The sequence below is a fragment of the Corylus avellana genome, chromosome ca2 (assembly GCF_901000735.1).
Source record: "Corylus avellana chromosome ca2, CavTom2PMs-1.0".
Lineage (NCBI taxonomy): Eukaryota > Viridiplantae > Streptophyta > Magnoliopsida > Fagales > Betulaceae > Corylus > Corylus avellana.
The window spans coordinates 28,193,465-28,205,714 of NC_081542.1; the positions used below are offsets into that span (position 1 = coordinate 28,193,465).

The 12,250-nt window shown below is 37.6% G+C and overlaps 1 protein-coding gene across 1 annotated transcript in view; it reads right to left on the reverse strand.

Moving 5' to 3' along the window:
• Positions 1–424: 424 nt before the first annotated feature.
• Positions 425–12,250, reverse strand: part of LOC132170216 (DNA damage-binding protein 1) — a 34,859-nt gene continuing 23,033 nt past the window's right edge. The window contains exons 5-19 of the mRNA XM_059581108.1: positions 11,215–11,266; positions 10,962–11,024; positions 10,765–10,814; positions 10,290–10,365; positions 8,893–9,102; positions 8,648–8,754; positions 8,391–8,499; positions 7,513–7,713; positions 7,203–7,418; positions 6,340–6,450; positions 5,696–5,971; positions 5,153–5,427; positions 1,929–2,280; positions 1,537–1,821; positions 425–1,229 (exon numbers count right to left, since the gene is read on the reverse strand). Coding sequence (XP_059437091.1) covers positions 648–1,229; positions 1,537–1,821; positions 1,929–2,280; positions 5,153–5,427; positions 5,696–5,971; positions 6,340–6,450; positions 7,203–7,418; positions 7,513–7,713; positions 8,391–8,499; positions 8,648–8,754; positions 8,893–9,102; positions 10,290–10,365; positions 10,765–10,814; positions 10,962–11,024; positions 11,215–11,266 — 2,965 coding nt within the window. The 3' untranslated portion in view covers positions 425–647. The remainder of the gene's footprint in view (positions 1,230–1,536; positions 1,822–1,928; positions 2,281–5,152; positions 5,428–5,695; positions 5,972–6,339; positions 6,451–7,202; positions 7,419–7,512; positions 7,714–8,390; positions 8,500–8,647; positions 8,755–8,892; positions 9,103–10,289; positions 10,366–10,764; positions 10,815–10,961; positions 11,025–11,214; positions 11,267–12,250) is intronic.

The following is a 12,250-nucleotide window of genomic DNA, read 5'->3' on the forward strand; positions in this document are numbered from 1 at the left end:
AGAGGTGAGAAGAAGGTAAGGTAGAGGTAGGGGCCGCGCTCCTACTCGGAGACAGCAAAGGTAAAACAGAGTTCACAAGAGAGGAAGAGAGAAGGGTTTGCAGGAGACAGCAACGGTAAAACAGAGTTCACAAGAGACGAAGAGAGAAGAGTTTGCAGGAGTAAGACGGAAAACAATGTCGTTAATAAACATAGCCAAACCTTTCTGAACATGGGGCCGGGATAGGGTTTGGGTTTTGGACCCTACCTCTCGTTACCTGTTTACACATATAACATCATATTCACTCCCTAATTTAACCAAGCCTCCGAGAAAAGTTATATGACCAAACTCTCAGGTTTAAACCAATCAATTTGTAGTTAATTGGTGGGAATAATCCTCTCTCCTTATGCACGAATGGTGGGACAGATTTGGACATGATGGTTACTCAAACCATGGGGCCAAACATTCATTTTATGAAACATGAACCGATCAAAGATATAATACATGACATACAGGAGACCAGAGCGTAATCTAAAAAGATTCAAAAACAAAAGAAGATTTCATCTGCAAGAATGTCAAATGACGAGATAAAAAGAATTAAAAAGAACAAAAAAAAAAAAAAAAAAAAGAAGAAAAGAAAAGAGGAGGAATCAAATAAGACAATGATATCAATGCAACCTCGTCAATTCTTCGACTCTCTTGCAAAGCTCCTCAACTGAAACACTCATCACCTTTGAAATCTCATCCATCTTAGTACGGTTGAGATCAAGGAATGATTCGATCAGATCTCCATCCAAGAAATTTCTGGCATCTACTGTCTTCTTCTCATTGTTAAATGATCTCCAATGCTCGTGGCTCAACCCTCCGACACCCTTTATCACCTTCCTTAAGTTTGACTGAAGCTTTTCTAAAAACAGATACTGCTCGTGAGGAAGCGAAGCAATTACTCCAATTACACCATTAACAGTACCAAAAATGGCTGTTGGAATCTGGCCCACGTCGGAATCTGGCAAGCGCATGACGAGGGAACCATGCCGGAACCGATTGACAAATTCTCCAAGGTGATACTCACCAACTACCTCAAGACGGCCCCGTTCCTCATCAGTGGCACCTTCACTGTTCTTCCGGACAGTGAAAAGATTGAAGTTATTTTCAGCACCAAGGTAAATGTCATCATCAAGAATCTCAACAGCTGACATCCAATTTGCATTATAGTCACGGGCTCGCTCCTCAATGGCACCTTCTTCATGCTGAACAGAAGAGCAGGTTTGTGTCATTCAGCAAGAAAAGTGTAGCTATAAGAATCCTGATAAAAACCGAACTGCTGACCAAGAGGACCGAAAAAGAAAATTGAAATTATGTTTGAAGATTCAAACAGGAGTCTTTTGTTGTCAGGGCAGAAACCAACAGCACATGTACAATGTTGGATCACATGCGGCCGGTGGGTTTTATTTTCACCTAAGGGCTCACTGGTGGTTGGACTGGTAGACAAGAAGGATAATTTAAATGACTAGAGGATAAATCATATGATGGTAGAATAGGGGGCTAATTGCTTACCTTGTAGATTAGCAAGGATATTGACTTCATAAGATCACCGACAACGATGAAATCTCCACGAGTTTGGACGTAGAGGGCAAGTATGTGTCCATGATGTCCACATTCAGATTGTAATTCACGAGTACCATCATCCCGGAGCATCCACTTGTACAACTGGATTTTTTGATTGATAGCAGCCAGCAGCTTGCCATTAAAGGCATTCAAAGAGTAAACAGCTCCCTTAGTTTCCTTCTCGGCAATAAGCTGTAGCTTCCCATCTTCAACTATGAAAACTAATATTCGGCCCTAAAATTGTTTATGAAGGAAACACAAAAGTCAATAATATCAGACTACTACATTTATGTTTCGGGGCCTTAAAAAAGAAAAAGAAAAAAAAAGACTGTCAATATTACCTTGGTTGGTTCATTCTCTTCTGGCAATACGTATGCAGTGCCAACACAGTAGTACACATTATTATCATCAGAGAAAGAGCAACTAAGGATGGAGCAAGCATACTCGTAAGTGTCAAGTGGGTAAGTAGAAATGAACTCAAACGTCTGGTCATCCAGAAGGCGGATAAAGTGCATTTCAGAATCTTCTGGGCTGGACTGGTTATACTTCACGCTGCAAATAGCAAAGGTCCTCGACTGCTCCTGATGACAGATACGGCTTGGATGCTCACCAAGTGGGATAGAACGGATATGAAGTTTTTGGATATCATCAATGGTGCCAATAGTAAGCTCACCTTCTTTTGCGATCGCAAGGCTGTTGACAAAAAATAAATAAAATCAGTATGAAAGTAAATGGAGCTTAACCTCCCCTCCCACCTCCATATCCCTTCATTAGTCAAGAGAGAAATATAAGACACACAAAACAAGGAAAAAAAAGAAAGAAAAGAAAAAACAAACAAATGGAGGGCTGGGATCAGGTTTCCGATATCCATCTTGCACATCAAGTGTCATCTTTAGACAGGCCAACAAATGCAGGTGTGAACCTCTTCTGTCTCTCTCTCTCTCTCTTTGGTCTTAAGTACAGCAGTTTTCACATACCAGCTAGTTATGGTAATCATTATACCATAATAAATGCCCCATCTATCCCATAATGAGTATATTTTTTTTAGATGAATAAAATTTTTCATACCACACAGAATACAATGTCTCTCCAGCAAGAAAGACTCACTGAAACAGAGTTGCACGGCAACAAAAAACAACAATATTAGACTAATCCCAATCTTTGAGAAAAGCCAAAGGATTACAACAATTACCACTAAAAAGACCAAATTACCCTTCAATTTTTATTTTTTTATTTTATTTTCAATTTTAAATTAAGGGTAAATTTGAAAAAATTTTTAAGTTTCAAGAGTAAAAAGATTATTTTATCACTTTTAACGTCCAAAAATTGATAGGAGTAGAATGCATTGAATTGAAAGTTCGGACGGTAAAATTGAGAGGTTTTGAAATTTGGAGGGGTCTTTTCAAATCGCAAGGTAGTTCAAGGATCCTTTGTGAAGTTTCCCCATAAAAAAATAAGTGGTCTCTACCCTCTATGGCACTTCTTCAAAAATAACACTTCATGTCACCAGCCATACCCCATCTCAATCTGTCACCCGTAGCAAGACTATCACAAAAAGTCAACCACAAGAAAAAGGCATGATGAGGAATAGCAAAGGAAAACCAAACCAGCTTACTCCACTCAACCTTACGCTGTTTGACCCTTATAGCTTTCCAATTATTTTTACAAGAATACTTCAAATTCCTAAAAGGCAGCCCTTCCAATTTTAACAAGAGGCAAATTGCTTTGAATGGACACCAATGCATCCGATCTAGCTGGAATCCAATGCCAATCCCTCCCTCCAATAACACTCGACAACTTGGCATCTATTCTACTTCTAGCATCATAAATGACCTGGAAACCACATTTGTAAAAAAAGAATACCATAAGACTGTGTTTTCAACAAGACACAATGACTGTGTTTGGGCGACAAAGGGTAGCGCCACTGTCTTGGAGCTTGCAATGCTCTCAGAGCCAAGTCCCTTGAAACGCCTAACCTCCCCTCTCGATCTCTACCAGAACGCGTGGTGTCGAGTGTGAGCAGCAGTGCCTAACTCACCATTAAGATCAAATTTGGGTCTGGGCTGCGGATTTAAAACTCAGGTTGTATCACATTTCCTGATGGGATGGGCCAAAGAAGGGCCTGGATCACATGTGTTCGAGCCCACAAACGACTAGGTCATCCCATAATGCATGACATTCGGATCTGAAAAGCCAGCATGCTTAGAAAAACATCCCAGGCCGGCTCCGTCACCCGAGCCCACATCACAAGCCCCCACACCCGAGCTCTTAGAACCGACCTTACTCGACACCAAGGGCTCTTTACAACAATCTAGACCCAAACCTTTGGCACACACCCCAATGGGTTAGGCCACTACAAATGAGCTTGAAAATTGTGAACCTGATGCAGCAACTCAGTTAGATGGGGCCCCCACAGTGGGCTTGGACTTTACCACCACATCTCCATCCTTCACTACCCTCTCAAGCCCACAGAAGCCTTGGCCCACCTCCAGCCTACCAATACAATGTTCGATTTCCCTTTTTAGACTAAACAACAAGTCCTAAAGTGTGTGTAAATCAAACAATTTCCCAAATCCTCTCTGGGATCTGTAGGCCAGACACAGCCAGTGTAAAAACTGGACTGCCCTAACGCTGCCCCTAGCACACCTCTGCCACTAGCCACCCCTCCCGTTCGTACTCTAAAATTTGAAAAACCTGCAATGCCAATGCGCTCTGTGGCAGTTTCTGGTGACTGCCCCATCCCTACCAAAGCCTCCACATACGACCTTTTCCCAACACCCTTAGGCGGAGCCTTCTCCTCTACAACCAATGACCTGCCGCCCACTCCAGTTGACAACAGGCCACCAAGAGGCTTGTAGGAAGGCAAAACTCTGACCCTTCCGCTGCAAGAAACCTGAATAAAAAAAAAAAAAATTGACAACATTTTGCAACTCAAATTTGCAGCTTCTCCGGCCCACTCCATCTTATCCTTCCAGCAAGATAATGAAAACACTCCGACCACCACCCCTCCGCCCAGAGCTCAAACACCTTACACTCAACAACAAACATACTCGAATACCCCACCTCAAAAACACCCGCAAGAGAGAACCTAATCTAAAGCCAATACCAGAACAACCAACAAACAGGTTACGAAAAACATCTGATAAACTCCCATTAAGGAAAACTAACAGATCTGGGCAAGCAATCCAAAGATATTTTAAGTACCATAAATACGAGTAAGATCCAGCTTGAACTGAGTCAAGAAATATATATATCTAGAGCTGTAATGATATCTCAGGGCACTTGGGATCCTCATTACTCTATTTATGACTACAAGTTGTTTCTAAATCGCTTGATGTATAGAGTTGTATTATGTTAAAAATACACTTTCTTATCATAAATCAACTGCCCATTTAGCTCCTCTTTCACAAGCAGAATTTGATGAATAGAAATATCCAAATTGTAGTAAGGTTAAAACAGTATTATACCAGATCACAGCTGAATATAGGACACAAAGATGATATATTCAGTATTAACCACTCAGGTACCACCTGACTTAAAAAGGAAGGGTGACGAAAGAAAATACCTATCTGGGAAAGCAGCAGAGTTGAAAGGGCACATATGGCTAACTTCTTTCAAATTTACATTGCTGTAAAGTAATTTCTTGTTGCTACTGTAAATGACAGTTGGCCTATCAGATGCAGCAAATACATGTGTAGTATTCTTGGATGAGAAAGTGCGGAGAGTAATAGGCTGGGTGCCGAGAGAGACTTTCTTCCTATCAGTCAGCTCCCCAGTACTTGTGTTCAATAGAAAATTTAATAGATGCCCATCTCCAAGAGCACATAACAAGTAAGATATCTGAAACAAACAAACAACAGACCTATTTAAGCAAGGTATGAAAAGCTAGGGAAGTACAACATAAAAACTTCATTAATGAAATGTAAAAGGTGGCAAATTTGTGAGTTTCACAGCATCATTGATATTAATTTGAATTGGCCCACAGTTGCTTCCCTCAATGTTCCAATTGGATGTCATGATGACTACCATTAATGTATCTCTAAAAGGCTACAATAAGAACTTATAATCGTGAACAAAAATAACTCAGAAGGAACCGAGATAAGCATACCCCTTCAAAGGCACAAAGAAGAACAGAGCGAGGTATAATTTCTCCTCCCAAAAGCTCCTTTGTGATAAGATTCAAGTCAGGAAGCGAAAATATCCTTACACTTATATCTGTCCACATCCCAACAGCTGCCAGCTGACTATAGTTGGGATTCTCACCGATCGGGTTTATGTCAAGGCATGAGATCTCATATTCCAACTGTGCATGTTTTACTTCTGTCAATGTCCCATCTCCAATTTCTAGATAAACTAAATGGCCACCACCAGTTGCCAATAGAACCTGTCATAGAAGTGCAAGGCATCAATTGGCCATTAATTTCATAAACTCCACACTGATACGAATGAAGACAAAATCTGAACAAGGCAAATGGGTGCTAGTAAGCAGCAAGTATTCACTCCACTATTTTGTTGTACGAAGTGTACTTCAATCCGTGTTCCCAAGTGCACCAACTCAAGCATTGGCGAATCACAAAATTCAAATCATTATACTATTTAAAGAATTATTGGATTCACTTTCCCAAGGCAAATAACAATAATTAACAGATTATGGAAAGATCAAATCACGGCAGTAGTGTTGGGGACATTATCACCCAGCACCACTGAAACCAAAATTATAGTCCAAACTCATAGCACAGGTTGTAAAAGAACCTGGGTGGCATTAGCGGTGGCAACATTAATCGAAAAGCCAGATGGAGCATTCCACTCGTACCGCATCTCTCTAGATGTAGAACTGACCAGTCTCACAGAGCCCGAAGTGACCTGTAAATGCAGTTGATCAGCCAGCGTATACTAAATTTGCAAACTAATAACAAGTTATCCATCTCCAGCTTTTTTAATTTCACAAAGGCAATTATAAAACCTCTTTCTTTAGAATGTTGTACAAACAGAAGCTGGCTGTAGGCAGTGTTCATCATCTTCTTTCTGTTCATTGAATTTCTTGATTATATTTCTTTAAGGGATATCTTGTACATAACCACATGTATTTAAGCGTCACTTGCTAGAAATAAATTTATTCTTATTTATCAAAAAAAAAAAAGAATTTGTTGACAAAAATGCCTAGTATTAACAAAAGGAAAGACTTTAGTTATTAATCAAATCACAACATAGAAACAACTTTGAGCAAATTTTTCCCTTAATCTCTTTTCAAGTAGGCTAGGTAGCAAGATAAATTTAAATATTCAACACAAAATCATTGATTCACAAAAAAAAAGGCTAGAAGTTCTGGTTAAATGATCAATGCAATTGAGATGCTTTGGACATAGATAACCCCAGACTGATTGGCTTCCAGTTTCAAATTTCACAATACTGCTTCAAATATTTAAAACAGAGAATGCATTGTTTGGACTAAGAAGGCTTGGAACTACCAGTTGCAGGTCATTTAGTCAGGAAAAAAATTACAAAAAAAGAATATTCATCTATTTTGGTTCAATTCATCCAAAAATATCTTCCACATATTTAGATCAAAAGAGGAACTCATAGATTGATAACGGAAAAAGAGCAACAAAACCTACCTGTACAAGTTGGTTGTGTACAGCATCATGGCAAAACAGAGTCTGCACTTGAGAGCAGAAGCCATCTATCTCGGTTTCTTCCAATTCGTCGTCAAGATTCATTGCTAAAATTCGCGTCTCACTGATAAAACTTACAACCAGAAATGTGTCAAATGGATCATCAGTAGAAGATCTTAATGACCACATTCCCTTAATACCTTGGAGTTCTACTGAAGCCTACACCATTTCATATATACACACCAATTTAGTTTTATCCAAAAATCCATATAGAGGAGTTTTGAGGAAAAGTGAACCACCAAGTAAAACATACCTGTTCATTAATACCTATTCCATTTCGAACTATGCGAAGAGAACCATCTTTATAAGCTCCAGAGCAAGTTACAACCTGACCTTGGCCTTGCCTTTCCAGGTCCACCACACAAAAGTCAACAATTGGCCCCAAATTTACATACCGTTCCAGTACTTCCACATATGAACCTTTTGCATCGGGCTGAAGATTTAGCTTTATAAGCTGTGTACACACCACAATGGACTATTAATACCCAATATTGCAAGTGATCTTATAACAATAAACAACTTACAGCTACAAGTCATATTGACATGTTACTCTACAGTATACCGTAAAAAAGTTGGACCTTATGCCAAAAGCCTTTAAAAATTCCCTTAAAATGATATCCACATTTCTTTTAATTAAAATTGGCATAAACCAAACCAGATACATAAAAAATGTCGCCAAAATGGTTGCAAACACATCCAAACACAATCTATTTGTCATTCTAAAAAAAAAAATTGGTTAACATATTGGCTTTATTAAAAGAGAAATTGAATAAGAGAAATTCTAATGACTTTCTGCCATCAATTGCTTGAGCTGGCAACTAGGAAAGATGGCAGCCTCTGCATTTCTAAACATCTTCCTCAGAGGCGAATGTCAATGCTTCCAATATATCTAATGCCTCCAATAATTCCTGTTCTTCATTCTAAATTCAGCTCATCTGAGATATTCTAGCTATTTACATGGATATTGTTTATTACCATGTCTTCATTATATCAATCTTTAAATATATAGGCTTCAGATAAAAAGCTGAAAATAACAATTGGAAAGTCAAGATCATTAAAGCCAGTGAAACTTCTGATGTAATTTCTCAGAATATACACTTAACTATGCAAAGAGTAAATGCAATCTCACACCTGTGAATCTCCATAGCTTGAGCCAATATAGACAAATGCATTATCAAGATATGATACAGTAGATGCAATGGAAGTTTCACCCAAGAGCTCAATTTTAAGTCCCGTGACCCTACAAAGTAAGGTAGATGATGCATTGAGAAAATCTGAGTGTTAAAACAAATCCACAAATTATAAACCAGGGTTTCCTTTGGTTTTGTAATCAAGAAATTTCTCAAGTGCATGTTGTTCAATCATTAACACAAGATGGAATATCTTACTTTTCTTTCTCATGCGCTATGACAAGAAGGTGAAGTAGCCCAGCATGATCACCAAGTAAATACCTAGAACCATCAGCATCAACTCTTCCATAGGCTCTTGTGATGGACTTGAAGTGCAGACCAACATGATGAGCAACAATAAGAAAACTTAGTCCACCCATTAGAAATTTTGAATAGCAATTATTTGGAAATTTCACTACTAAAGACTAAAGCCAAATTTATCAGCAGAACTCTGCATATCCTACCGGTCTGATTGGAATTGCTTTAAATGCACTGGCACTGCAGTAGACAATTGTTTCTTCACCAATAATAATGACGCCACAAAGAGGTGGAGGTACTGGTATTAGCAAATCAGCTCCATTGTCAAGATTGTTCTGAGACCAGGGACCCTCAACAAAATCTTTATCCTTAAGAGCGACCTCATATGTTTTGACATGGCGAGCATCTTTGTTATCCTGCAAAAGTCAGAACATGAAAATGACGCCATCTAAATTACTACACTAAATGCAATGGCACTGTCACAAATAAATAAATTACATGAGGCTATCTGACATGGATAGACTAGAAGAATCACAAAAGAAAAAAAGAAGAATACACCTGACAAGTTACAAGGGAGCGCATATGTCTCTGACCATGCAGAAGAGACATTTCTATATAAGTGTCATTTAAATGTTACATTTCTAAGGAAGAGTCATTCACATGTTGGAGGCCAAGCTTATATTAGAGCCACTCATAATGCGGCACTCCACAGACACAATTACAGACAATGGAAATGTAATGAGCATGGATTAAGATCCCACCCTTTTACTTAAGAATTTGACATATGACAAGGTTTATACATGTGCATTTATACAGGAACAAATGCATATACCTGTCACAGAGATATTATTTTAATAAGAGTTTGCCAATGGGTGATTAAAAAAAAAAAAGTCAACTACCCTTGTGTAATCCATAGGCCAAAGTGACTTTCAAGGGACCAAAAAGAATGGGAAAAGGAGCAGCAGGGAGAAACTTTCTGGGGTGTCATAATCTACTCACTCAAATCCTTGACATCCTCATTAGGGTTCATGTCGCAATGCTCCAATGAGTAATGCTACAAGTCCCTCTCATGTTACTCTTGTGTCCCTCCAAGAATGATGTGTCTCTTAAAATCACCATTGAGCTTGTGATTGATCATTATTGGATTTTGATCAAATGGTAATTTTAAGAGCCACATCATTCTTGAAAAGACACAAGAGGAACTTCTAGAATTACTCATGCTCCAATGCTACATGGTGTTACTAGGTTGCTCTAATACCATTTATAATAACTATTGGGAAAGCACTAGCAACATCTACTGTATCGCTCTAAAAGAACTAGTCAAGTTACAATAGGAGCTCTCTAAAATCACTTATAAAGCCCAGTATCACCTACTAAAGAACCAATGTAAGACTTACATGAACACATTTATAATCCATCCACTCTACGTGAAAAATTCATCCACCCCAATGTGGGACTAACTTTTTGAAGTGTCACAAAAGTCCCAAAATAAAATGCAATAGAAAGGTAGCATTAATGATAATTGAAGAACTTTTTGTAAATACATTGAAAAGCACACAGCGCTTGATAAACATATGGATGAAAAAAGAAATATAGGGGGCACCTGGTAGAGAACCACAATTGTGGGTTTTGAACAACCATAAAGAAACTTGATATCCAAAACTTGAAGTTCCTCGAGCCTGAAAACACAAAAGGTAAAAAGATGTAACTAGATTGATTCTTCCAATAAACTAAGAAAATGCTAAAACATTAAAAGCATGAACTATTGTATGATTGATAAAGATAAATCTTCAAGAAGGAACCACCTATATATATATATATATATATATATATATATATATATATATATATATATATATCAGCGAATGAAGTTTCTGTATATTTCAGCAGCTACATGGACAAAAAAATATGAGATTTTGAGAGTATTTAATACATTATGCATCCATGCCATAGCCAATTACTTCACAAGCATACTCAACCAAAAATCCCTTTCTGGCTAGAAGCCCAAAGAACAATTTCCTTTTGATAAGTAATTTTTTACACAAAGAAAAGCCCAAAGAACAATAAAAGCAGCATACCTAATGTTAAATGCTTCTTTGAGCTGCCCCTTGTTATCAAAAGGAATGACCTGAGAAACCACAAACTTTGATGGTCACTTAAAAAAAATTTAATGTAAAGGCAAAGATAAGAATTCTGCTCTACTGTAAATAGGGACACAAACTACCAAAAAAGTATTAGCCATGGACACCGCAATTAATTATATCAAACAACATACCTTGAACAATCCATCATATAAATGGAGTCCAATTAGTCTGCAATCTGGGTCAATTATGCCAATCTGCAGGAAAATAATAAGAATAAGAACAAGAGAAAACTAGGTGCAATGAGATTCGCTGAAATTTTCAATAAAAACTAAAATAAGTTATAGATGTCCACCTTAAGGAAAAGCAACAGCTTTAAGATATACTTAAAAACCTACTGAGAGAAGTCAAGAAGAGAATGAAGTGAACCTAGATTCAAATATGTACCTGACCATTGTCTGTAGGACGACCTATACGATCTGATACATCGCCCATTGCTCTGCACGACAGACATGAATTTGTTAGTGTAAAATCTATCAACAAAATACAATGGTTTCATAGAGTTATGAAGATTCTTCGCAGATAATAAAAGGAATGAAAAATGTATACATTCCTGATCAGAAGTTTTTATCTAGATGATTTATTACGTAATGACAGTAACTTCTAGGAAAATAAACTTAAAGCAACTCCCTATTTGAAATTGTATTTTTCTTTTTCTTGTTTTGTTAATAGGTAGTCGAAATTCTATTAAAATCGAAAGGGCGCAACCCAAATATATAGGAAGTGTTCAAGAGAAATACCTAATAAGATAAAGATTTTTATTTTATTTTATTTTTTTATTTTTTTTTTAAATCATGATATCTAGTAATATGAAGACAATCATAAGCAGTTGTCCACCGGTAACGAGTTTTGAAGAAGGCCTTTAGATCCACCACCGATCCACTTGTATTTAAAAAGTTGTGAAAGGAAACATCAAGGTATTCCAATCTTTAACAAACTTTTCAATCTTCTAGACAACCTTTGTCTAACCATTGTGTTGATGTTAACCTTGTTCCCCCCTCCTCTCTCTCTCTCTCTCTAAAACTCAAGAAAAAACCCAAACTCAAGAAAAAATTAGAGGGGAGAGAGGTGTTAAATTGTACAGAACCATGATTTTTTCTTTTTTCTCTTGCATGGAGAAGAGATTAATCAATCAGTTATCATATCCAACAATTTACAACTTCCAGAGACATTATCCCTCAAAATACTTAGCAAGCAAAATCGATGTAGAGAAATGTTTTAACAGGTCCACCAACAAATCAAGATATTTATTGACAAGGACAAAATTTCCTTTAAACCTATGGTTGATTATGGACTTTTTCCAACCAATGCTTGAATTAACCATTTTTTTCCTAAGCTTCCATATTTTCTGCACTCATTTCCTTTGGTACCAACAATTCTGTTTCTAGGAGGCAACCTAGAAAAGTTTTAACAAGTCCACCAA